At 39.0% G+C, this 24765-nt stretch overlaps 2 protein-coding genes across 2 annotated transcripts in view; both read right to left on the bottom strand.

Annotated features, from left to right (window-relative positions):
• Positions 1-18008, bottom strand: part of LOC123499296 — a 64160-nt gene extending 46152 nt beyond the window's left edge. Inside the window, exons 1-3 of the mRNA XM_045247097.1 lie at positions 17631-18008; positions 7962-8087; positions 7500-7607 (exon numbers count right to left, since the gene is read on the bottom strand). The gene's annotated coding sequence lies outside the window, so the exon portion shown is untranslated. The remainder of the gene's footprint in view (positions 1-7499; positions 7608-7961; positions 8088-17630) is intronic.
• Positions 18009-19728: 1720 nt separating this feature from the next.
• LOC123499243 (vascular endothelial growth factor C-like) lies at positions 19729-22693 on the bottom strand. The gene is made up of 6 exons (XM_045247011.1): positions 22589-22693; positions 22012-22160; positions 21321-21521; positions 20950-21116; positions 20512-20634; positions 19729-20205 (listed from the first exon to the last, which is right to left on the bottom strand). Exons 2-6 carry the CDS (start codon positions 22138-22140, stop codon positions 20184-20186), a joined length of 642 nt encoding a protein of 213 aa, XP_045102946.1. The 5' UTR covers positions 22141-22160; positions 22589-22693; the 3' UTR covers positions 19729-20183.
• Between the last annotated feature and the right edge of the window lie 2072 nt (positions 22694-24765).

Raw genomic sequence — 24765 nt, 5'->3', positions numbered from 1 at the left:
GAAAACAAGTCGTAGAAAGTCGGAAATATATATATATATATATATATATATATATATATATATATATATATATATATATATATATATATATATATATATATATATATATATATATATATATATATATATATATATATATATATATATATATATATATATATATATATATATATATATATATATATATATATATATATATATATATATATATATATATATATATATATATATATATATATATATAATTTCATGACTACACATACTAATCCACTCACAGTCACTTTTCAGTATGTCTTGTCCATGTGCTGGTTATCTGACGTACCCACCCACTTTACGTACCCATATTGTTGGAACTGTCTTTCTTGTTAAGTATGTGCACGGAGGTAAGGGTTGCTAGCTAGGCGAATAAGCCAGGTGGACATTCCTTCAATATAAGTTAGGTTTAGGGAAGCGAAGAGGGACTGTTATAATTTGATTCTCGAAACGTCACCAAAAGTAAAGCATTGGTGCCAATACTCTGCTTGTACACTTTCTTCTGCGTTTATTCAGTTATTTATTTTAGATCATGAAAACTATATATACTTCGCTCGTTTGAACTCCTTTTTCGGTGATTATGTAAATATACCAATGCTATCAATTTCCAGACCGACTAACTCATTTTTGAGTAAAAATTTGACTCTCTCTCTCTCTCTCTCTCTCTGAACATTCATATATACATACATCCACCATCAATGCAACCGGAAAAGCTTAGTCTTGATGTTTTTTTTGTGTGTGTATCAATCCATACGTCTTTAACTCTTTTTCTCTTTTAATGACAGACATAGAACTTTCATCACAGGTAGTTATATTGGTCAAGGCAGAGTTTTAGGTGGCATTGTACTACCGCGTGCTCTTCAGTCACAGGAAAGTAAAGTAGTCACAGGGAAGTTTAGTTCACGAAGGCCTCAAGTTGCAGGGGAAAAAAAAGAAAGAAATGCAATTCATAGATTATTTCAAACTACACAGTGACATACACAATTTTTTTCTCTTAAGTCCACACAAGTTACTTTTGATTCACTTCTAAAACACTTTCACTTGTAAGTCAGAAGAAGGATGAACTCTCTCTCTCTCTCTCTCTCTCTCTCTCTGTGTGTGTGTGTGTGTGTGTGTGTGTGTGTGTGTGTGTGTGTGTGTGTGTGTGTGTGTGTGTGTGTGTGTGTTCATTCTTTTACCTTTCCTTTCCTTTCCTCCTTCCTTCCTTTCTTATTCTCAGTCTCAGCGATGTCCTATACGTCTGAGCCTCGTGTTCTGCAGCTTGTGAATGTGTGTGTGTGTGTGTGTGTGTGTGTGTGTGTGTGTGTGTGTGTGTGTGTGTGTGTGTGTGTGTGTGTGTGTGTGTCACGCACGGAAGAGCCCACAGGGATGAATAAGTAACACAAAAATTAATATCTTACTCATGACGGATGGGCGAACGCATCCAAGAAAAAGAAGGAAAAGAAAGAAAGAAAATGAAATATAAGATGAAAGGAAGAAAAAAAACACGATAAGTTTGAGTGAAGTACGTGTGATTTCTCATTATCTGTTGAATTATTCATCTATTCGTGTTTTTTTTCTTTCTACAGTATGTTTGTTTCTTACCTGCTTGTCACACACACACACACACACACACACACACACACACACACACACACACACACACACACACACACACACACACACACACACACACACACACACACACACACACACACACACACACACCTTGATTTTGGTGAGTGAATGATAATAAGCTATATCTCTCTTGCCCCAAAACTACTACGTGCTATCTGTGAGGAACGCAGTTTGTGTTACAAGTGACTCTCAGTTTACACGATATAGAATGAGTTTTAGGAATAGTGTAAGCAGAAACTGTGCTGAGAGAGAGAGAGAGAGAGAGAGAGAGAGAGAGAGAGAGAGAGAGAGAGAGAGAGAGAGAGAGATTGGAAAATAGGGTGAATGTTAATGAAGGAAAAGATTTACTATCTTTAGTCTATGTGATTCTTACCAATTATGTGTGTGTGTGTGTGTGTGTGTGTGTGTGTGTGTGTGTGTGTGTGTGTGTGTGTGTGTGTGTGTGTGTGTGTTTCACTGTTTGATCTGCTGCAGTCTCTGACGAGACAGCCAGACGTTACCCTACGGAACGAGCTCAGAGCTCATTATTTCCGATCTTCGGATAGGCCTGAGACCAGGCACACACCACACACCGGGACAACAAGGTCACAACTCCTCGATTTACATCCCGTACCTACTCACTGCTAGGTGAACAGGGGCTACACGTGAAAGGAGACACACCCAAATATCTCTACCCGGCCGGGGAATCGAACCCCGGTCCTCTGGCTTGTGAAGCCAGCGCTCTAACCACTGAGCTACCGTATGTGTGTGTGTGTGTGTGTGTGTGTGTGTGTGTGTGTGTGTGTGTGTGTGTGTGTGTGTGTGTGTGTGTGTGTGTGTGTGTGTGTGTGTGTGTGTGTGTGTGTGTGTGTGTGTGTGTGTGTGTGTGTGTGTGTGTGTGTGTGTGTGTCTCTGCGTGTGTGTGTGAATATCATGCTGTGAATATCTTGGAAAATTGTCGTGGTATACTCGAAAGTTTGTGAGGAAAAAACAAGGTAATTGGACAAATAAAAGATAAGAATATCTTATTGAAGACTCGAAGAGGCACGAGGGAGGAGCAGGAGTGAGGCCAACAAACAGAATAACAAAACACGAGCACTGTAACTTTAATTTCTTGGTTGTAATGAAAGATTCTCTCTCTCTCTCTCTCTCTCTCTCTCTCTCTCTCTCTCTCTCTCTCTCTCTCTCTCTCATTTCAAGAGTCTAGAAGGTGCTGTTCATCAGGAAAAAAAGCATAATAAGAATACAAAAACGGAGGAAAAGAGGGAAGTTGCAAGAGCCTGCTAGGCCTACACGCGGCAGTCCCTGTATGTGCAAAGCCACCTAATTCATCTGTCATCTCCATCCATGAATTTATTTAATCTTCTTTTAAAGCTCCCTATTGACTCACCACTAGCAACATGACCACTGAGACCGTTCCAATCATCAACGACTGTTTGTAAACCAGTTCCTTCCCATTTATATTCTGAACCTGAATTTCTCAAGCTTAAACCCATTATTTCTGGTTCTATCCCCACTACTGACCCTAAGGACTTATCATGTCCCCTTTGTTACAACCCTTGAATTAGATACTTCTATCGGGTCTCCTCTTAACCTACGTCTCTCTAAGGAAAGTAAATTGAGTTTTTTCAATCTCGCTTCATAGGGGATATCCTTCATCCTCTGTATTTTTTTAGCCATCCTCCTTTGCACTCCCTCCAGTAGACCTATATCCTTTCTGTAATGTGGGGACCAGAATTGTACCGCATAGTCAAGATGTGGTCTGACCAGTGCTAAATATAATTTTAGTATTACTTCGGGACTTTCTTTTAACACTCCTAAAAATTAATCCTAGTACCCTATTTCCCTTATTTCTTGTCTCTGTGCATTGCTTCCTTTGACCAAGATCGCAGCTAACTATGACTCCTAAATCTTTTTTTTCTTCGAAATAACAGTTGACCTAAAACTGAACCTTGTGGTACCCCACTAATTACTTGACCCCACTCGGATTGAGATCCGTTAATTACTACCCTCTGTCGCTTATTGCCTAACCACGCTTTAATCCAGCTTAATATTTTACTTTCTCTCCCGTGCGCCCTAACCTTTCTCAAGTGCCTCTGATGTGATACCTTGTCAAAGGCTTTACTGAAATCTAAGTATACGATGTCATAATGATCACCCTTATCTGCTGCCTCACAAATTTTACTATAAAAACTCAACAAGTTGTGAGTGATTTATCAAATCGTGTCTGTCTGGGTGCTCCTAATGTTTTTCGCTATTAGTGATTCCATTAATTTGCACACAACTGAAGTTAAGCTCACAGGTCTGTGATTAGACACTAGAGTTTTATCTCCTTTCTTAAATATGGGTACAACATTAGCTTCTCTCCACATTATCAGTACCTCACATCAGTACTCTAGTGACATTCTATAAAGCACTGATACAAGTTCCCTGATAACCTCCAATTGCATATATATATATATATATATATATATATATATATATATATATATATATATATATATATATATATATATATATATATATATGTGTGTGTGTGTGTGTGTGTGTGTGTGTGTGTGTATATATATATATATATATATATATATATATATATATATATATATATATATATATATATATATATATATATATGTGTGTGTGTGTGTGTGTGTGTGTGTGTGTGTGTGTGTGTGTGTGTGTGTGTGTGTGTGTGTGTGTGTGTGTATGTATATATATATATATATATATATATATATATATATATATATATATATATATATATATATATATATATATGTGTGTGTGTGTGTGTGTGTGTGTGTGTGTGTGTGTGTGTGTGTGTGTGTGTGTATATATATATATATATATATATATATATATATATATATATATATATATATATATATATATATATATATGTATATATATATATATATGTCATAACCTGGCATGCCACAGCCTGGTGGGACATAGCGTGATGCAGCAGTGGCACAAGGATGTAAATAATTACGTCTACGGGAGAATTGTAAAAGGGACCCTGCTGCGAATCGAGGCGAAATCGGGTCAGGTATCCTGTGTCAGGAAACCATTAACACGAGAGTGGGAGGCCAAACATTAACAAGAGAGAGGGAAGCCAGGCATCAGATGGTACGCAGACCCAAACAAACACCCAAAACAAAATACTCTGGTTACGATGTTGGAGAGTAGTATAGTCAACACGTGTTTCCCCACGTGTAGTTAAACAGGATTGGTGGTTTTAAATGGCCAATGAACAAGCAGTATTTCATGTTTAGACCAATGGTGAACGTGCTATGAGACTAGGGAAAAGTTGAGCCTATGAAACACCAGTAAGGCAATGTTGTGTATACTACGTTTAAGGTTGTTTCTACATTACCTTCGTATGTGTTCTCGTCCTTACATTGTCACACGTGGACCTCCACATGTCTGATCTCTGAATGGTAGATGGTAAAATGGGCGTGGAGAAAAGGTACGAAACCTTGAGTATTTAAAATAAGCAGAAACCAGCAAGAAGATCTCTAGAATCTTGGCAGAAACGAGAGGAGAAAGCAGAAGGCAGTGGCCGAGAGGAGGAGAAGAAACATTTGAGTCATGGACAGACTCTTTCTTGTATTAGTGAGTAAAGCTCTATAGTTGTTAATGCAGTCTAAGACAATGTTTATGTCATTTAAGTGAAAGGAGGAAACAAATATAGGATGTGTATTTATTAGGATGTTATATTAAGATTTTATGTATGTGTAGTGCAATTCCACAGTTGATGCATTAAGATATATCATATTGAGGAGATAATTACATATGATATATTGTGGTGTATACATTATATGGGCATTTATAGAAGTCAAGCATTGAGTTGATATTGAGATGCATCAGCTGTGAAATTGGCACCTAATGTTTGTGGTTTTATTGTATGTGATTAACATTGATGAAGGATTTACGGAGATAAGGATTTACGGAGATGAGCTTAACATTTCTAAGGGCATTGATTGAATTTGTGTGACATTATGAGCAATCTTGAAAAGTGGTGTAATTAATCTTAGATGAATTAAAATTAGAAAATACAATACCGTATAATATATTACCTGCAGTAAGAATAAGTCTTCATTTAGAATAGCACGATTGCAACCTGCAACGAACTTCCGAAAAATATATATATATATATATATATATATATATATATATATATATATATATATATATATATATATATATATATATATATATATATATATATATATATATATATATATATATATATATATATATATATATATATACTAAAGGCAGGTGATGAGGTTTTAAGGCCACTGTACAATTAATTAGTCAGAATAGTTAAGAGGGTAACGAGAAAAGTTAAAAACAATTATGAGTTGAGGGTAGCCAACCATGCAAAACCGGATCCCAAGGGATTTTTCAGTTATATAAGACGAAAAGCAAAGAAGAAATAAGTCCTTTAAAGACAACTAATGGGGAGATGGTTAGTTCTGTGGAGGAGATTAGCAGAAGTATGAACAATTATTTTTTAACTGTCTTCACCCAGAAAAACACAGGAAATCCCAGATAGCATATATATATATATATATATATATATATATATATATATATATATATATATATATATATATATATATATATATATATATATATATATATATATATATATATATATATATATATATATATATATATATATATATATATTTATTTATATGTCGCTATCAGTGAACGTCTGTGTGATTGTCGTGTGGCATTCATTGTATTCGTTGCATGGTCGTCGTATTCGTGGCTGTACAAAAATTGTATGACAATCCAGATGGCAGCATGATAACCGACCGAAAGCCGGACGATGATGGAACGATAGCAAAACGAACCGACCACTACAATAGCACGTTATACCGGCGTGAATCACATTTGGAAATCGAGTCTGAATGATCCTAAGAAATTCTTCTGTTTCACTGTTGCCTACCATCAAGGTCCAGTCACCTACCACACATACCTTACTGTATCTGGCTGCTCTATTTATTTCCTCCCATAGTGAAGAGTTTATTTCATTTGTAGCATTAAGTGGCCTGTACGCCAAACCCAGGACTACTGATTGTTACTCTTAATGATGATAACAGGAATAGTTTAAGCAACAAAAGCAACAACAACAACTAAAACAATAACAAGTGGTGTAAAGAGAACGTATTCAACGAAAGGAAATAAAGTGATAAGATAGTGAATAATTTTTATCAGTGATAAGGATAATGCGTAGATTATCACTGGCCACGACTTTTTTTTATTTTTATTGTTGTATCTACTTATTTATTCTTATTTATTTCATACATTTATTTATTTCTTCTATGAACTAGATAAGCCAAACTTTTATAGTACTTTTTACAGCAGACTAAATTTTTTCCATAACAATTCACAAGTAACGTTGATATTGTATTTTATCAACGTAAGAAGATAATAACATAGGAAAAGGAAGGAAGCTGCAAGAAGCCACCAGACATACCAAACATGACAATCACTCTATTAAAGCATTCATATCTTTTTTTTTTTTTTATTTATTATCCCCATCCTTATATTTGTCAAATCTTGTAAAGGTACAGTGGAACCATGCGTGCTTTGGGGTCCGACGGGTCCCCAAGCACACGGGTTCGAATCCTGTCCACGGTCCGAGTGTAGGTTGGGATTCCTCACTCGGGGTAACGGTCTCCTAGCGGGTGGGCTTTGAGATAGGAGGTATCCCCAAAAAAGTGTCCCCTTTAGCCCATAAATTCCCGTGAAAAGCCCACATGGTATAAAAAAAAAAAGACTTCTGTTTGAACGTTTTTTTTTTTTTTTTTTTTTGTTCTATACTGATTACTGATGCTGAGAGTTTTGCTTACGTTTCCTTTGTTATAATAAAGACGTATGTTGACCGCCAGATTCAGGTTGCCGGTGTAGGTCCACTGAGGCAGGTGTTGGGAACAAGTGATGCTTACTCCTTCTCACACCTGCAGGGAGGACTGAATGAGGCAGGGCACAAAGGCATTCATATATTAACTCTCTCTCTCTCTCTCTCTCTCTCTCTCTCTCTCTCTCTCTCTCTCTCTCTCTCTCAGGATGCACTCATAAAGCAAGAAGATATGCATATCATGTTAGGAAAAATGTGTGTGTGTGTGTGTGTGTTAGTCTCTCTCTCTCTCTCTCTCTCTCTCTCTCTCTCTCTCTCTCTCTCTCTCTCTCTCTCTCTCTCTCTCTCTCTCTCTCTCTCTCTCTCTCTCTCTCTCTCTCTCTCTCTCTCTCTCTCTCTCTCTCTCTCTCTCTCTCTCTCTCTCTCTCTCTCTCTCTCTCTCTCTCTCTCTCACCTGCAGGAGGCCTGGGAGAAGACCTCGCCGGTGCTGCATTCAACAGTTCTGAAGCAGCGACAGACACAGGAATCGTTGTCTCAATACTTAATGCGGTGGTGTTCTTCACAGGCTTTCTTCTTGTCCCTGACGGTAGAAGACTTCAGCTTTAACCCGGTCTATTGTCTCGCAGTTCTCCTTATTTTTTTATGTGAAGTTCCGATGATATGATATTATGAGTTATGAACAGTCGTCCCAAGCAGTAATGTCACAAAGTCCCATTACTTTCATGTCTATAAATCGAGTAGAAATCAATAGACAGACTAATGAACTTATTCATGTCAAGAGCCTCTCAAGATGAAGAGGTGACCAAGTGAAGTGTGAAGGGAGCTGCCTGGTACAGCTTCTCTGCCTGACACATTTTGTACTATGACATCACTTCTTTGAGCAAGTGTGCATAACCCAGTGACGTGCGGTGTAGTGAGTTCTTGCGTCCTTGCTTTTGGTCTCTGTGTGCTCTACCTGCTAAGTGATTCGGTGGTTGTCGTGGTTAACGCGCTCAGCTTGGGATTTTGAGTTTCACTCTTATGGAGACAGTTCGAGTTCGTCTCCTTTTACGTCGCCTTTTCGTCTCGGAGGGAAAAGGAGGACAAGCTGAGTAGTTGGTAGCTTGCAACTCAACAACCCCACCAAGATGTCCTTGTGATATAGTATGGGTCAACTCACATTCACTTCATCCATTCATTCATTAAGTAAGTAAGACCTTTGTCCTGTAGTAGGCTCATATAAGGTGATAATGGTAATGATGATGATAATGATTATGATGATGATAATGATAATGCTGCATTGTGCTCCTGGCAAGCTAGGTACATAGTTACCAGACCTACTTGTTCTTACAGATGCAGGCACAGTCAGTTTTCAGATAGTCGTGGATGGCTGGGTTGCAATCTTGTTCCTGTACCACACAGCTGCACGCACACTCCAAATGTCGGATTTGTTCCACTTCCATGTAAATTATGAGAGATTTGTAGTAACTCAGTGGTAGTGAGGTGGCGCTGGTGGTGGGGCTCTTGTTATCCTCTAATGCAAGGGTTCTCAACCTGGGGTTCGCAAATCTCCCAGGGATTCACAAGAGTATTTCCAGGGATACTTAGATGGCTGATCTGATAATATTCTTTGCAGTATACTATTGCATATTGAATTAATGTCAGTCACTAAATTAACATTATGTTGGATGTCAGATTAGTGTGGATTCGGGTAGATGGTCTTATGATTATGAGGTTCTTAACGAGAAAGAGGTTGAGAATCCCTGCGAGTCTAATGCCTTCAGGACCTGTGCACACGCCATCAGTGGAGTTTACAGTTTTTTTTTTTTTTTTATACGAGAGGGAACTCTGGAATATGGCGACATAAAGGCTATGAAAAGAAAGGCTCATAAAAGATGTCAAATCCCAACGAATGTTGTCAAAATGGTTATCTAAAATTTGAGGATAAGAGTTTTGAATCCTCCGCCGTGGTACAGTGGAACCATGCGTGCTTTGGGATCCTAGAGGTCTCCAAGCGCACGGGTTCGAATCCTGTCCACGGTCTGAGTGTAGGTTGGGCTTCCTCACTCGGGGCAACGGTTTCCTAGCGGGTGGGCTTTCAGATAGGAGGTACCCTAAAAAGTATCCCCTTTAGCCCATAAATTCCCGTGAAAAGCCCACATGGTATAAATAAAAAAAAATAAAAAAAAAGTCACAAGAACATAACATCATAAGAAAATACGGGAAGCTGCAAGAGGCCATCAGATCTACTCTGTGTGTGTGTGTGTGTGTGTGTGTGTGTGTGTGTGTGTTGATCTGGAAAAACGAATTCTTATGAAATTTCGTCATTATTCACAAAACCGTTCAGTATTTGATCAGACACGAGCTTTGCGGGCACAGCGAACACCGCCAAATGACCACGTTGATGTGGCTCATAATTTATTAAGCCAATCAGTTAAATTCCCACTGATTAAGTCACTGCCATGCACTCACCTTCAGTCTAACCGTCTCTGTGCGTGTGGGTCGGCAGGTGAGGAGAGGGCTTGAGCAACAGCCTCCGCACCGCTCCAGCCTCACACAAGGGGAGGAATGAGACTAAATTAGTACCCTTGGGCAGATCAAGCTCCACTGTCTGCAGTTCAGGCTCACACTTCGCCATTTTGGCCACGATGGCCTCTGGAGTAAAACAGTAACGTGAAAAAACAAGTCGTTTCATTTTTGCATATCTTCCGATCAGGTATTGTGTCAAGGTGCACAGGAAGGTGGCCAAGAAGTCTACCTGTGTACATCTACGGACTTATTTTGTTCTGGTCGTTAATGGATATGGAAGGAAAGAGAACAAACCGGTTGAGTTAACACAGTTCTGTTACTGGCTTGTCCCTCGCATTCTATTTACCGGTCTTGGAGAAATCGCGGTCATATATTTGCTATGTTACATATTTTGGTTAGGTTTGTCTAGGCCATTTTCCTTCCTTAGTTAAGATTACTCAGTGTGTGTAGTTCTTGAGCTTATTCATGTTTAAATTGGGATTGTTCAGTCATTAGTTTGCCATAAAGTGTCTGGGGCAAGAAAAGAAAAAAAGAAAACATTTACCCTATGAGGCACTGGCTTTTCTCCATACACATTTTTGTTTAAATGTATCTAATGTTTTTATTCAAGTATCTATTTTCTCTCCGATTCCATCACGCAGGATCGACCGACTGACTTTTATTAGACTATTGATTAATTTTCTATATAGTCACATTACCCCACGCAGACGCAATCTTATATAATGAATCTTAGTCAAGGTTTTACTTTTACGTCCGCTGCTAGGCAAGAAGAGTCCTGGTGTGGAGAGGAAAACCAGCAAAGAGAACAAAACCAGTAATTGAGGAGCACCTTCGTCACGCGCCGCGCTGCCAGCCCAGGACGTGTTAACATCATCTGTCAGATTTTTCAGCTGGCGAAAGTTTGATGTTATAGAAGCTGAGGAAGTCAGTGATGTTTCTGATGGAGTTGACCTGTACGATGGTGTTACCAACCAGCTGTGGAATAGATTTTTCACTGTAAGAGGGCCAGTGGCCAGGGCCAACACAAAAGGTGGATAAAAAAGCCAGAGTGAAGATGTCAGTCATGGAAGAGTGCAGTTTGTAGAATTATCCAAACTTTTTCCTTTGCAACAGTTCAAAATCATGGTTAATATGAGAATAAAGAAACTGGCAAAGAGTTACAGAGATTGCCATTAAGAATGACGAAAGATTGAGAATACCATTAAATCTTGCATTTGGAAGATGAACAGAATAGGGGTGAGAGAAAGTAGAGACCCTTGTGTGACGAGGTCGCAAGAGAAGAGGCAACTGGGATAAGGGGAAAGGAAGAGCAGGTGAGGAGGGTATGAATTAAGAAGATATGAAGAAAACTGAGCATGTTTTTTTTCAACGCAAATTAATTTGTGGCGGCATTTATAGAATCTTATAATAGATTCTATACCCTAGCAGCAAGTAGGTACGGGATGTAACTCGAGGGATTGTGACTTCGGTTTCCTGGTGTGTGGAGTGTGTTGTGGTCTCAGTCCTACCCGAAGATCGGTCTATGAGCTCTGAGCTCGCTCCGTAATGGGGAAGGCTGGCTGGGTGACCAGTAAACGACCATGGTGAATTACACACACACACACACACACACACACACACACACACACACACACACACACACACACACACACACACACAGCAAAAAATCTATATTATAAACAGCATTTAAGTAATAGTCAAAGCGATCCCAAAAGACAGTGGAAAGTACTTAACTCATTACTAGGCAAAACAAATTTTGTCGATAAGAGTGCTATTGACTTAACTCCTCCTTGCATGGACATTCCGAGTGCATTCAATGAACATTTCTTGAAACACAACAGTGATACTGATACTGCAAATTTTAATTACAGGAATTATCTCACAAATGCTACAGAATTATCAATGTACATGCTGCCCACTGATAAAGATGAAGTCAAACGTACTTTAAATCTTAACTAATTCTCCAGGTTATGATGATATACCTCCAACATTACTAAACGCCTCAAGTGATTTAATAAACATTCCCTTGGCTCACACAATTAATCTTTCTCTAACCACAGGATATTTTCCAGATCAGTTAAAACAAGCTAAGGTTGTGCCAGTATTTAAATCAGGTGACAAAATGGATATAAACAATTACCGACCAATTTCTATCCTCCCAGCTTTTAGTAAAATATATGAAAAAATAATATGTAATCGATTACTGTCATATCTTGAGGATAACAATCTTTTAGTTAACCATCAACACGGGTTTAGGAGTAAGCATTCAACTGAAACGGCTGTTTTACAATTCATAAGCAATGCTTATAAATGCTTGGAGGAGAAACTTTTTGTTATTGGCATTTTTATTGACTTATCCAAGGCGTTTGATACCATTGACCACACTATATTGCTCTACAAATTAAATCACATAGGAATCAGAGGAGTTACACACAGACTATTTCAGAACTACTTGTATAAAAGAAGACAAAGTGTGTACTGTAACAGACTATATTCAGCAATCAAACAAACAAGTAAAGGTGTACCACAAGGATCTATTTTAGGGCCCATACTTTTTCTAATATACATAAATGATATTATTAATTCTAGTTCTAAAATTGAATTTACTATCTATGCTGATGACACTACCCTATTCATGAAAGATGTAAATATTGATAGATTACATGAAACTGTAACTAGTGAATTAAATAATATCGCTCTTTGGATTAAATCAAATAACTTTAAACTTAATATTAGTAAAACAAATTACATATTCTTTCAAAATAGATCCATAAAGCATGTCTTTCCTACTGTATTGTTAAATGGTGAAAAGTTAACCCAAGTCCACACTACCAAATTTCTAGGTTGATGAAAATTTTAATTGGAAAATGCATATTAATAACATTTGCTTGAAACTTTAAAAAATAATTGGAATTATGTATAGAATTCGCCATAATTTAACTGAGGAAGCTAAAATGAGTGTATATTATACTCTTTTTTATCCACATATTACATATTGTGTCTCGTTATGGGCGAGTACTTGGCCTTCATTCTTAAATAAATTGACCATTTCACAAAATAAATTCTTCCGATGTATTTTCCATAAAAAGAAATTTGATTCAACAGATGAAATATACCAATCTAGAAAAATTCTTAAAGTATCTTCTATACACAAATACTTCACATTATTATTGATTTTTAAAACAATTGGTCCTAATTCAGTGTTTAAACTTAGAGAGCATCCCTGTAACACTAGGAGTAATAATGTAGATTTATGCTTACCTGTATTCAGAACTAAACTATTCAAAAATAATGTTATTTCTTTTAGTCCAGAAATATTCAATAGTCTCCCCAAGGATATAAAAGTCCTGCTCAGAGGATGTAATTTAATTAGATTTAAAAAGGAAATAAAAAGTTATCTGTTACATATGCAAAACTAGATACACCATATATTATTTCATGAATTTGGGAAGATAATGTTTTTCACTGCAATTTATGTTATGATGGATGAGCTCCTGCTGTATTCTTACTTATATTTTATGTCCTGTCAAGTTTACGATCTACCTTGATTAACTAAGTTTTCTTATGTTTATTCACCTTGCCACAATTTGTTTAAATTAGTTCTTAAAATCTGTCTGTCCTAGGAGTTATAACTCGACAGACAGTGCCAAGCCGTATATTTGTTATGTATTCACATGTTTATAAATGTAATTATGGCAATAATTTACTTTACTTTACTTTACTTTACACACACACACACACACACACACACACACACACACACACACACACACACACACACACACACACACACACACACTCCAACTAGTGCCACTGCAACTTAGAAACGGTCTGAATCACACACTGAAACATTCAGAGACAGAGTCTCAGCATGGGAGTGGCACTTTTTTTTTCTTTTTTTTTTTAGCATGTGTTTATACTTGTTGGCCTCTTACTTTCCTCGCACCGGCTTTAGAAAATAAGCTACGTGGGAGACCCTAATTGAGTTTCTACTCTAGAATAGTTGGTAAAGTACAAGAGAGAGAGGGATGGATTGACTGTATTTATTTAGATTTAAAAAAGGCGTTTGATAAAGTGCCACATGAAAGATTACTATGGAAGTTAGAGGAGAAGGGTGGCTTAAAAGGAAGCACATCGAGATGGATGGAAAATTACTTGAGGGGAAGAGAAATAAGGACGGTAGTTAAAGATATGAAGTCCAAGTGGAGAGCAGTAGACAGCGGAGTGCCACAGGGGTCAGTATTGGCGCCAATACTTTTTCTCATATATATAAACGACATGCCAGAGGGAGTGAACAGCTACATAAATCTGTTTCTGGACGATGCGAAACTGTGCAGAGTCATAAAACAAAAAGAGGATTGTGAAATACTGCAGGAAGACTTAAACAAGATCTGGAAATGGAGTAAAAAATGGGAGATGGAATTCAATGTGGACAAAAGCCATGTCATGGAAATGGGAAAAAGTGAAAGACGACCAGTGGGAATCTATAAGATGGGAGATGGAGTAGAACTAGAAAAAGTAAAAAAGGAAAAGGACTTGGGAGTGACAATGGAAGAAAACAATCAACCGGTAAGCCATATTGATAGAATTTTCAGAGAGACATAATTTGCTAAGGAATATTGGATTAGCATTTCACTATATGGACAAAGAAATGATGAAGAAATTGATAAGTACTAAAATAAGACCTAGATTGGAATATGCAGGAGTTGTGTGGACCCCCATAAAAAGAAACACATAAGGAAATTCGAGAGACTACAAAAAATGGCTACACGAATAATTTCAGAATTTAAAGGGATGACATATGAGGAAAGACTATAAGCCATGGATCTACCAACCCTGGAACAGAGAAGAGAGAGAGGGGATCTGATACAAGTTTATAAATTGATTAACGGAACGGATCAAGTGGATTATGAGAAACTAATCCTGAGTGAAGAATATGACATTAGAAGCACAAGATCGCGTAGTGAGAAACTGAGGAAGGGAAGATGTCTGAGAGATGTTAAAGAATATAGTTTCCCGCAAAGATGTGTTGAGACTTGGAACAGTTTGAGTGAGGAAGTGGTGTCAGCAACGAGTGTGCATAGTTTTAAAGAGAAATTGGAGTGTAGATATGGAGACGGGGCCACACGAGCATCAAGCCCAGGCCCTGTAAAACTACAGCTAGGTAAATACACCGCGTAGTGTAGTGGTTAGCACGCTCGACTCACAATCCAGAGGGCCCGGGTTTGAGTCCCGGGAGCGGTGAGGCAAATGGGCAAGCCTCTTAATGTGTGGCCCCTGTTCACCTAGCAGTAAATAGGTACGGGATGTAACTCTAGGGGTTGTGGCATCGCTTTTCCGGTGTGTGGAGTGTGTGTTGTGGTCTCAGTCCCACCCGATGATCGGTCTATGAACTCTGAGTTCGCTCTGTAATGGGGAAGACTGGCTGGGTGACCAGCTGACCACCGTGGTGGTGAATTACACACACACACACACACACACACACACACACACACACACACTTAAACAAACACACACATAGAACACGAGAACATGATTAATAATTCCTTTAACGTAAAAAATTGCACCATATTTGTTGTTGTTTCCTTATGACGTGTGATGACTCAATGTGTCCGTGTTTGGTTGCAGTGACGGCTGCAGGTTTCACGCATCGCCTTAAGGAAAGAAAGGACAAATACTCTTTAAATTGCTCACTTTATCGTGGCTTAACATGAGTGGAGTGACTTTAAGAACATTTAGAGCTGTATTCCCACACGTTCTAGGGTCTTCCTTCTACTGTGGAAAGGCAGCAGTAGAAATTAACAAGGATTTAAAGAATATTTTCATTATCCTGATAACAGATCTACACCCTCAAAGGAAAAATATAATAGAACCCGACATATTAATTAATTACAACAACAATTCCTGTGAGAACCTAAAGCGTTCAGGAACACCAGACACGTTCAGCGTTGTTGGGGAATTACTTGACTCATTTCCTGTGACGCAGACGCAGGGTTGTTGTTAGTGGTGGTGGTGTGTTGCTGTTGTTATTGTTGTTGTTGTTGTTGTTGTTGTTGTTGTTGTTGATGATGTTATTATGATTATTATTATCATCATTATTATCATTATTAATTTTAATGGCTTTGTCGCTGTCATCTGTTGTGTCCAGTAACTTGTATTCAGGCTGAGATATCTTATGCCTCGCGATTGTCCGATGCTCTTGATTTCAAGCGAAGTATTTTGTTGAGTGTTATTTTCAAAGATCACGTAAATGATTATTGAAATTTTCATGGATGTTTTATCCTTCAGCGGTACGTACATGGTCCATTTAAACTATCGCTGCAACCATGAAAACTCCAACTAGTGCCACTGCAACTTAGAAACGGTTTGAATCACACACTGAAACATTCAGAGACAGAATCTCAGCGTGGGAGTGACACTTGTGGCCTTTACTTTCCTCGCACCAGCTTTAGAAAATAGCTACGTTGCAAGAATGCATCAGAACTACACGTGGGAGGCCCTAATTGAAACATACCTTCTTATTTCCATCTATCATCCTCATCCATAGATTTGCCTATCTTAAAGTCAGCACTAACGGCCTGATTACTGAGTTTGTTCACTTATTATGTATTCCAATTTATTCCTATCTGTTTTCTAAATCTAACTTTGGCAACTTCGAACCCTTCATTTCTTGTCGTATTCTGAGCACTGGTCTTGATAGTTTTGCTTTTTAACATGGATCAATAACAAACAAATGCTTTTATTTTATTTTTTTATTGGCAACAAATCAAACACTGATATAAGCTGGTCTTTTTTTTTCGCTCCTGTGTCACCCATCTCTGTACATTGCTCAACAATGTAAGTTCACACCCCTTCGAATCTTACCCTACGGTCGCAGTTCATATCCACACAAACACTTCCTGCAGTGTATCAGTCGTGCACCGTCCAGGACATTGAGCTCCATCCTTCTCCTACACTCAACTCAGCCATACTTTCTTTCTCCTAATCAACCGTCTCTGTTGTTTCCTTCATTCGTTTGCATGTAAATGTTATGTGCCGTTGAATATCTATAAGAACGTAATAACATAAAATAAGGGAAGCTGTAAGAAGCCATCAGAATCCAGGCCTACCAGTGGCAGTCCTTGTACTATGAAACATACCTAGTATATACCTATTTCCACCCTATCGTCCTCATCCTTAGTTTTTGAAGCTCCCCAATGACTCTACGCTGAGAACCTGACTACTTGACTACTGCACACACACACACACACATACACACACACGCGCCCGTTAGCTCAGTGGTTAGAGCGCTGGCTTCACAAGCCAGAGGACCGGGGTTCGATTCCCCGGCCGGGTGGAGATATTTGGGTGTGTCTCCTTTCACGTGTAGCCCCTGTTCACCTAGCAGTGAGTAGGTACGGGATGGAAATCGAGGAGTTGTGACCTTGTTGTCCCGGTGTGTGGTGTGTGCCTGATCTCAGGCCTATCCGAAGATCGGAAAAAATGAGCTCTGAGCTCGTTCCGTAGGGTAACGTCTGGCTGTCTCGTCAGAGACTGCAGCAGATCAAACAGTGAATCACACACACACACACACACTAATAATGATAAGGTAACGGTGACAGATTCTGGTGCTTACTTGATTGAGTGTCACAGTTTCGGTGAGGCAAACGACGACGACACCCAGACTCACCGCCAGCCAGCACATCGTGATCATCATGCTGTGTGTCGCCACGAGGCCACTCCTGTAAATGAAGTCAGGACCACGAGTGAGGCAGGATGTGTTGCAGAAATAAATAAATCACTTCCCATGAGAAAGGCTTTATTGACAGTTCCCCTGTTTCGTCACCCAGCCCATTAGTACACCATTCTACTCCACTCCGCCCACATTAATACGCCATCCTCTCCCCACACACATATAAACACCTAATATTAACGCGCGCCACACATCGCAATGTACCTTAAGCCGACATCTACACACCACTATACACCATCAATAACCACGTGCTTCATCAGTTGTCGTGGTGTTCTTAAAAAGAAAAAAAAAAAAAACAGAGCGTTGTATTATTTCACAGTCTGTATTTTGAAACGCCAATAGTTCTCTTAAGGACATTTGCGGAGGCCACACACACTATCATTAGTCAGATTCTCATTGGTATCTTTTCTTGTTCATGGTACAGAATCCTTGTTAAACTATCACCATCATGAAAACACGCTTGAAAATCCCGATGCTTTCTACGAGAGGCAGTTAATAGTAATAAAAAGACTCCGAAATTTTTCAGAATGGCTGCTGCATAATGAAACAACGCATTGCTGCACTCACTCCCGCTGTGCTGGGCGCTTCTCCTCAATGTGATGACCATCTCTTTAATTAAAACACGACAATTCACAAAACTTCTCAAAACTCATAGAATAGCAATGGGTTCAGAATAGAGGAAAACCCTTAACACGAAGGAAGTAAGTGAGGTAGGATGTCAAGATGAAATCAACTTTAACTTGATTTCATTTTATTTTATTTATCTCCATGGAACATACTAAGAACAGGAAAATAACAAAAGTTACATGAAAATATCAAGCCTGCCTACACATGGCAGTTCCTGCATGAAAAATATCTATCCATTTCCACTTATCTTCATCCATAGATTTATGTATTCCATTCATCCAGCACTGAATGGAATATAATGATTGGAGATGTATAGCACCGCTCCATCACTCCATCAGACCATGCACGTCCGGACTGCACGCGGTCCTAGGCTTTTTTTCATCAATACAGAGTTGCTCCTCACCTGGAGCTGGTGTCTTCTGGCAAGTCTGAACTTTGGTCTCGTACTGCCATTGCTGCACCTCAGCTCCTAGGCACCATCGGGAGTGGATATTCATAACTTTAAGTGTTAAACAAGGCTGCGGAAATCATAGTAGGAGGGGTGTTAGGGCACTAGGAGGAAGGAAGGAAGGAAGGAAGGAAGGAAGGAAGGAAGGAAGGAAATACGTAAAGCGTTTATGTCATTCAGGGTAATACTGATATTTTTTATTTACCTAATAAGGCCATGGCCGCTCTAAAACGCGTCTTCTTAAATGCTTTATAGCTGTTATCAATTCATGTATATTCAAAAGCCACGTAAATTAGTATTCTTAGACGTGTTTGGTTTTTATTACAAGTATATTCAAAAGCTGCATGAATTATCATTCTGTTTTTCGTCAAATCTTTTGTGATCGGAAATGCAGGATATGAAATTTGGACCTTTGATAGCACCCACGCACATTGTACAGAAGGGCAGCGCAAGAAAGGCAGTTTTGTCGGAGCTCTAATAATGACCTCATCACATTTCAGCTTTGTATGAGTGATTCAGAGATACCTACATTGAGTGACAGCGTGACAGAGGGGTTGGCACATCACACGTTTGGCCTCGTCATACCTTCCTCAGTCTTTCTTGTCACACTTTCCTCCCCGCTGTCACACGTTTGTCCTTAATTGTCACGTCTTATCCAGGCTTTCACAGGTTTGCTTTTTGAGTCATACTGTCCTCCGGGCCATCGCACCATGGTATTGTACATGAAAACATGGCCCAGGCCATCACATCTTGGTGCAGACAGCTTCTAAATGACTCATACCATCACCATCTCATCACTGAGTCTGATTCCTTCATAAAAAGTGTTCGAGATTAAGTTTCGACTTATCTCATATTTTTAAATGCAACTATATCAAGCAAAATAGGTAATCAGATCATGAAAAACTCTTAACACCTGCAGTTTTATTTATGCTTAGTACATTTGTATCAGGTGACTAAAACAAAGAGTTATAGTACCAGTTATAGTAACAAGAGATCAAGGGTCAAGAATCAAGGAAAATTCTATTGTAATGTCACGACTAGACAATATTCTTATAATGACCTACAATTACTTAAACACTTAGCTTTGTACTGTTCAGTGTTGACTAGTTCTGTAACTCAGAAAATACAGTCTACCTCCACCTCCTATTTTCTGTTTCACCTATGTCTACACATACATATCCGGGACTCCTAATGCTAAGAGAGGAAGAGAATGACAACGAAAGTGCTACTGTACAAAATAAACATTAATAAATAGAGAGTATTGTAGTAGGTAAGCGGTCGTGGCGTCTGTGTTGCTCCTTGCAGCGCCTCCGTGGAAGCGTCGGGTGCAGTGCGCTGGCCCTCAGGAACTCCAGGATACGTCACTGTTTCACTTTCTCACACCTGTTGGAAGAGGGATAGGTGAGGAGGAGGTGAGTCGTGGCTTTCCACAGACAGATAGATAGACGGATAGTTTAATGACCACAAATTACTACTTAAACAAAAAATAATCCTCAAAATTACATTTATATACTTATTGTTTATAAAACTTACCCTTCTCACATGCGCACGCAATCATAAGTAAAGAAGCATACTGAATTAATCCTAAAATGCAAAAAGACACACACACACACACACACACACACACACACACACACACACTCTCTCTCTCTCTCTCTCTCTCTCTCTCTCTCTCTGTCCAGTACTCACTCGCAGGTGTCTGGTGAGAAGACAGATTCTGAGGGGCACTCCTTGTCTTTCCGGCAGTAACAGGTGCAAGAAGTGCTGTCCCACAACTTCTTGTCGTTTTTGTCACATGCTTGTTTCTGTTCCCTGTTAGAAAGAAACGAATATCAGTATTTTTATTTTCATCATCATTATTATTATTATTACTATTATTTTTATTATCATTATTATTATTATTATTATTATTATCATTAATATTATTATAATTTTTTTCTTTTTTTTTCTTCTTATTATTCTTATTATTTTTATTAATATTATTATTATTATTATTATTATTATTATTATTATTATTATTATTATTATTATTATTATTGTTATTATTATTATTATTATTATTATTATTATTATTGTTATTATTATTATTTCTGCTTAATATGAAAAAGTTTCAAACATAAAACTCACTTGTTGTCACAGATGCAGGTACAGTTGTCACGGTCATAAGTCTGGCCTTCGGTACAATTTTGCTCTGTCACCGAACACTGGCACTGACACTCCACGTGCTTGGTCACATTCACATAGAAAGGGCTGGGTGTCCAGACATCTTTTTCAACATGCGTGAATTTCGTCACCTGCCGGCAGTGGAATCAGGTAAAGACAACCATTTCGACTTTAATAGCGAGAATAAAACATTTGAAATACATGGAGAATTTTGGAAAAGAGGCAAAATGCAATGTAAACACTGCATCACACTCATGGCGTTCATTTATAGGGTTCCATCGTAGTAGTGTCAGAGCTCTCCCAACACAATATGTGGAAGCTGGTCACGGACTCACCTCATACGTCACCATCTCTGTGCTAATGGGCTTGCAGGTGAACAGAGGATTACTGCAGCACCCGCCACACTGCTCCACTCTCACGCAGGTTGGGAAATACTTGATCCCTGCCTCCCGGCGCAGGCCCAGATCCACCGCCTGGTTCTCAGGCACGCAGTGGGCCATTTCTGCCTTGATGGTGTTTGGGGGAACCTTTGGCGTCTGTGGGAGAAACAAAAGCATTAAGGATAACTGGATGGGGAGGCCTAACCTCACTTGCTCTTCTCTTTCATTCATTCCCCTAAACTTTGGCTTTCCGGAATAAATGCACACTTCCTCTTCATTTTCGAAAAAAAAAAAATCATCCGCAGTAACATCATGGACTTTCTTGTTGTGAAATTAATGTTTTTGCTACAGTTACAATTGTTTCTGTTGTTGTTGTTGTCGTTCTTATTAATGTCGTTGTTACTTTTTTGTTGTTGAAGCAGCAGAATGATATTTGTAAGAATAGTAGTAGTAGTAGTAGTAGTAGTAGTAGTAGTAGCAGTAATATTAGTGGTTGTTGTTGTTGTTGTTGTTGTTGTTGCTGTAGCAGTAGTAGCAATAATAACTGTGCCAACAGTTGTCATGTAAGTAGTACATGTACCGCCAATAGCATGAGTTGTAGTAATAATGATGGTATTAGTGGCCTCAACCATCAACTGTCGCTTACATGGAGGATGGTGTTGGACTTGGGATCATCGGGCCTGTATCGTCTCCGTCTGGAATGGTTTAGGGCGGTGGCGCACGAGGCAACTACAGCCAGACACACCGCCAGCAGGAATATTGTCTTGGTCTGCATGTTGTGTGTCAGGACTCCTCCTAAAAGAAAAAAAAAAAAGTCAGAATCACAAGAAAAATAAGCAGTACACTCTAGCGGATTTTTTTTTTTTTTTTTTGTGCCACATACCACAGAACACATGCCACGCACCACATACCCTACGCCACGCACTACACACCGAACAATTTACACCACACAAAACACGCCACACACTACACACCACACATCTTACACCATACACCACATACCTTATACGCCACACACTTTTCGCCACACACCACATAACACGCACTACACAAAACATTAGCCGTAATACTCAGTGTTGCTAACCTTCATAGCAGCACTTGAACTAGAACTGAATGACGGAAAGACTCTCTTATAATAATTTCTGTCACGGCATTCCATGTCCCCTTATTTCTCACTTCAAAGTTATATGGTTTGAAACTTTCACGTCCGTCTAGCATCTCACCTTAACAGTATACAGCGATGGTTTGTGGAACACTAGATGTTGTCTTCTATTTGTAACTACTCCGTTCTCTACCGGTTCTAGTAGCGAAGTGATAAGAGGTCTCCGCCGCGCTCTCTTATATACCCAAGACAAACATTACTGATATTTCAGGATACAAAGTAGTATCCGGCAGGGGAAGGAAGCGCTCATAAACGTATCTGCCTTATTTAATGTCTTTACTTGTTATGAATCATTCACTTAGATTTTTCATCAACTGACTTACCTTTTCACTGTACAGGGGCTCCACAACTCTAAGGTAGCATGAAAAACGTACTAGATAAGCCATTGTCTATATAGAAAAAAAATATGAAGCATTTGTTATTTTATATAAATTCTTAAATGAAATAATATTCTTTTGCCATGGGATCTTTCAGTGCCTTATACAAGGAGAACCTCAGCTACTTAAGAACAACGGTAACTTGTCACACACACACAGTGGTTAGAGCGCTGGCTTTACAAGCCAGAGGACCGGGGTTCGATTCCCCGGCCGGGTGGAGATATTTGGGTGTGTCTCCTTTCACGTGTAGCCCCTGTTCACCTAGCAGTGAGTAGGTACGGGATGTAAATCGAGGAGTTGTGACCTTGTTGTCCCGGTGTGTGGTGTGTGCCTGGTCTCAGGCCTATCCGAAGATCGGAAAAAATGAGCTCTGAGCTCGTTCCGTAGGGTAACGTCTGGCTGTCTCGTCAGAGACTGCAGCAGATCAAACAAGTGAAACACACACACACACACACACACACACACACACACACACACACACACACACATCCAAATGTTGGCACCTTCCTTTTGAATTTAAAGACTCAAAGTAAAGTTGTGAAACAATTAAACAAATGATAATCAATCCAAGCAAAACTGAATTTCAATATCAAAAGACATGTAAGACTAAAGATTAAGAATGAAAGAACAACACTACTCGTGACAGGAAGTCATGCATCGACTGTAGTCCTCCTAATGCGTCATAATGATATCCTACAACATGTTGTATCACGTCAGGTGTTTGTCGTTGTTGTTGTTGTTGTTGTTGTTGTTGTTGTTGTTGTTGTTGTTGTTGTTGTTGTTGTTGTTGTTGTTGTTGTTGTTGTTGTTGTTGTTGTTGTTGTTGTTGTTGTTGTTGTTGATATTATTATTATTATTATTATTATTATTATTATTATTATTATTATTATTATTATTATTAATATCGATATTATTATTATTATTATTATTATTATTATTATTATTATTATTATCATTTATTATTATTATTATTATTATCATTATTATGGACTGCGTGATTACCCACTAGCATACTCCCAATTACACGCCGATTACCCAACGACTTGATCACGATCAATGACTTGATCCGGATCACGGCTTACTCACTGAATGCCTACATTGTTCCTTGAAGCCACGCCGATGACCCACGTCAGCCACAAAATCACACGCAGTTACACATCATGATCCACATTACGCTTCACACTCGGATTATCCCGAGCGCCCCGATAGGCACGCACACGCTGTAGGAGCACATTGTCAACTCGGGAGAGAGGACTGAGAGGAATGTTTACATGAAAACTGTGTATTGACTCGGACCAGCCAGCGTAGAGATTTTCACTATGGTCATGGTGGATGCGCTGCCTGTGGCAGACTCTTTAGTGAGGACACTGCATGTGGACCTGACATCCTCCCACAAGGTGAAACGACACAGAAAGGAGGTATTTCTCTCGTGAGGAAGACATGTGCCTAGCACTTTCCCACTTTCAAGAAGTCTACCGTCAGGGTCTCCATCAGTGTCTCTCAGATGATCGATTCGTCATCTCATCACTGGCCTTATAGCTGCTAATCATACATGGATGAGGGGCACATTTGATAGCACCCATGCGCAGTGTACAGGAGGGCAGCGCAAGAGAGGCAGTTTTGTTGGAGCTCTAATAATGATCTCATCACATCTCAGCTTGGTATAAGTGGTTCAGAGATACGTTATTTGAGAGAGGACAATATGTGACAGAGTGGTTTGCGTCAGAGCGGTGACGAGGATTGGGCCATCACACGTTTTACCTGGTCTTGCTTTCAGGGCGTCACACGTCAGCCTTTCTTGTCACACTTTCCTCCGCGCTGTCACACGTTTGTTCTTAACTATCACGCCTTATCCGGACCT

The sequence above is a fragment of the Portunus trituberculatus genome, chromosome 49 (genome assembly GCF_017591435.1).
Source record: "Portunus trituberculatus isolate SZX2019 chromosome 49, ASM1759143v1, whole genome shotgun sequence".
In the NCBI taxonomy this organism is placed as follows: domain Eukaryota; kingdom Metazoa; phylum Arthropoda; class Malacostraca; order Decapoda; family Portunidae; genus Portunus; species Portunus trituberculatus.
Note: the sequence above shows the minus strand (reverse complement) of the source record. Positions and strands in the feature narration are given on the sequence as shown.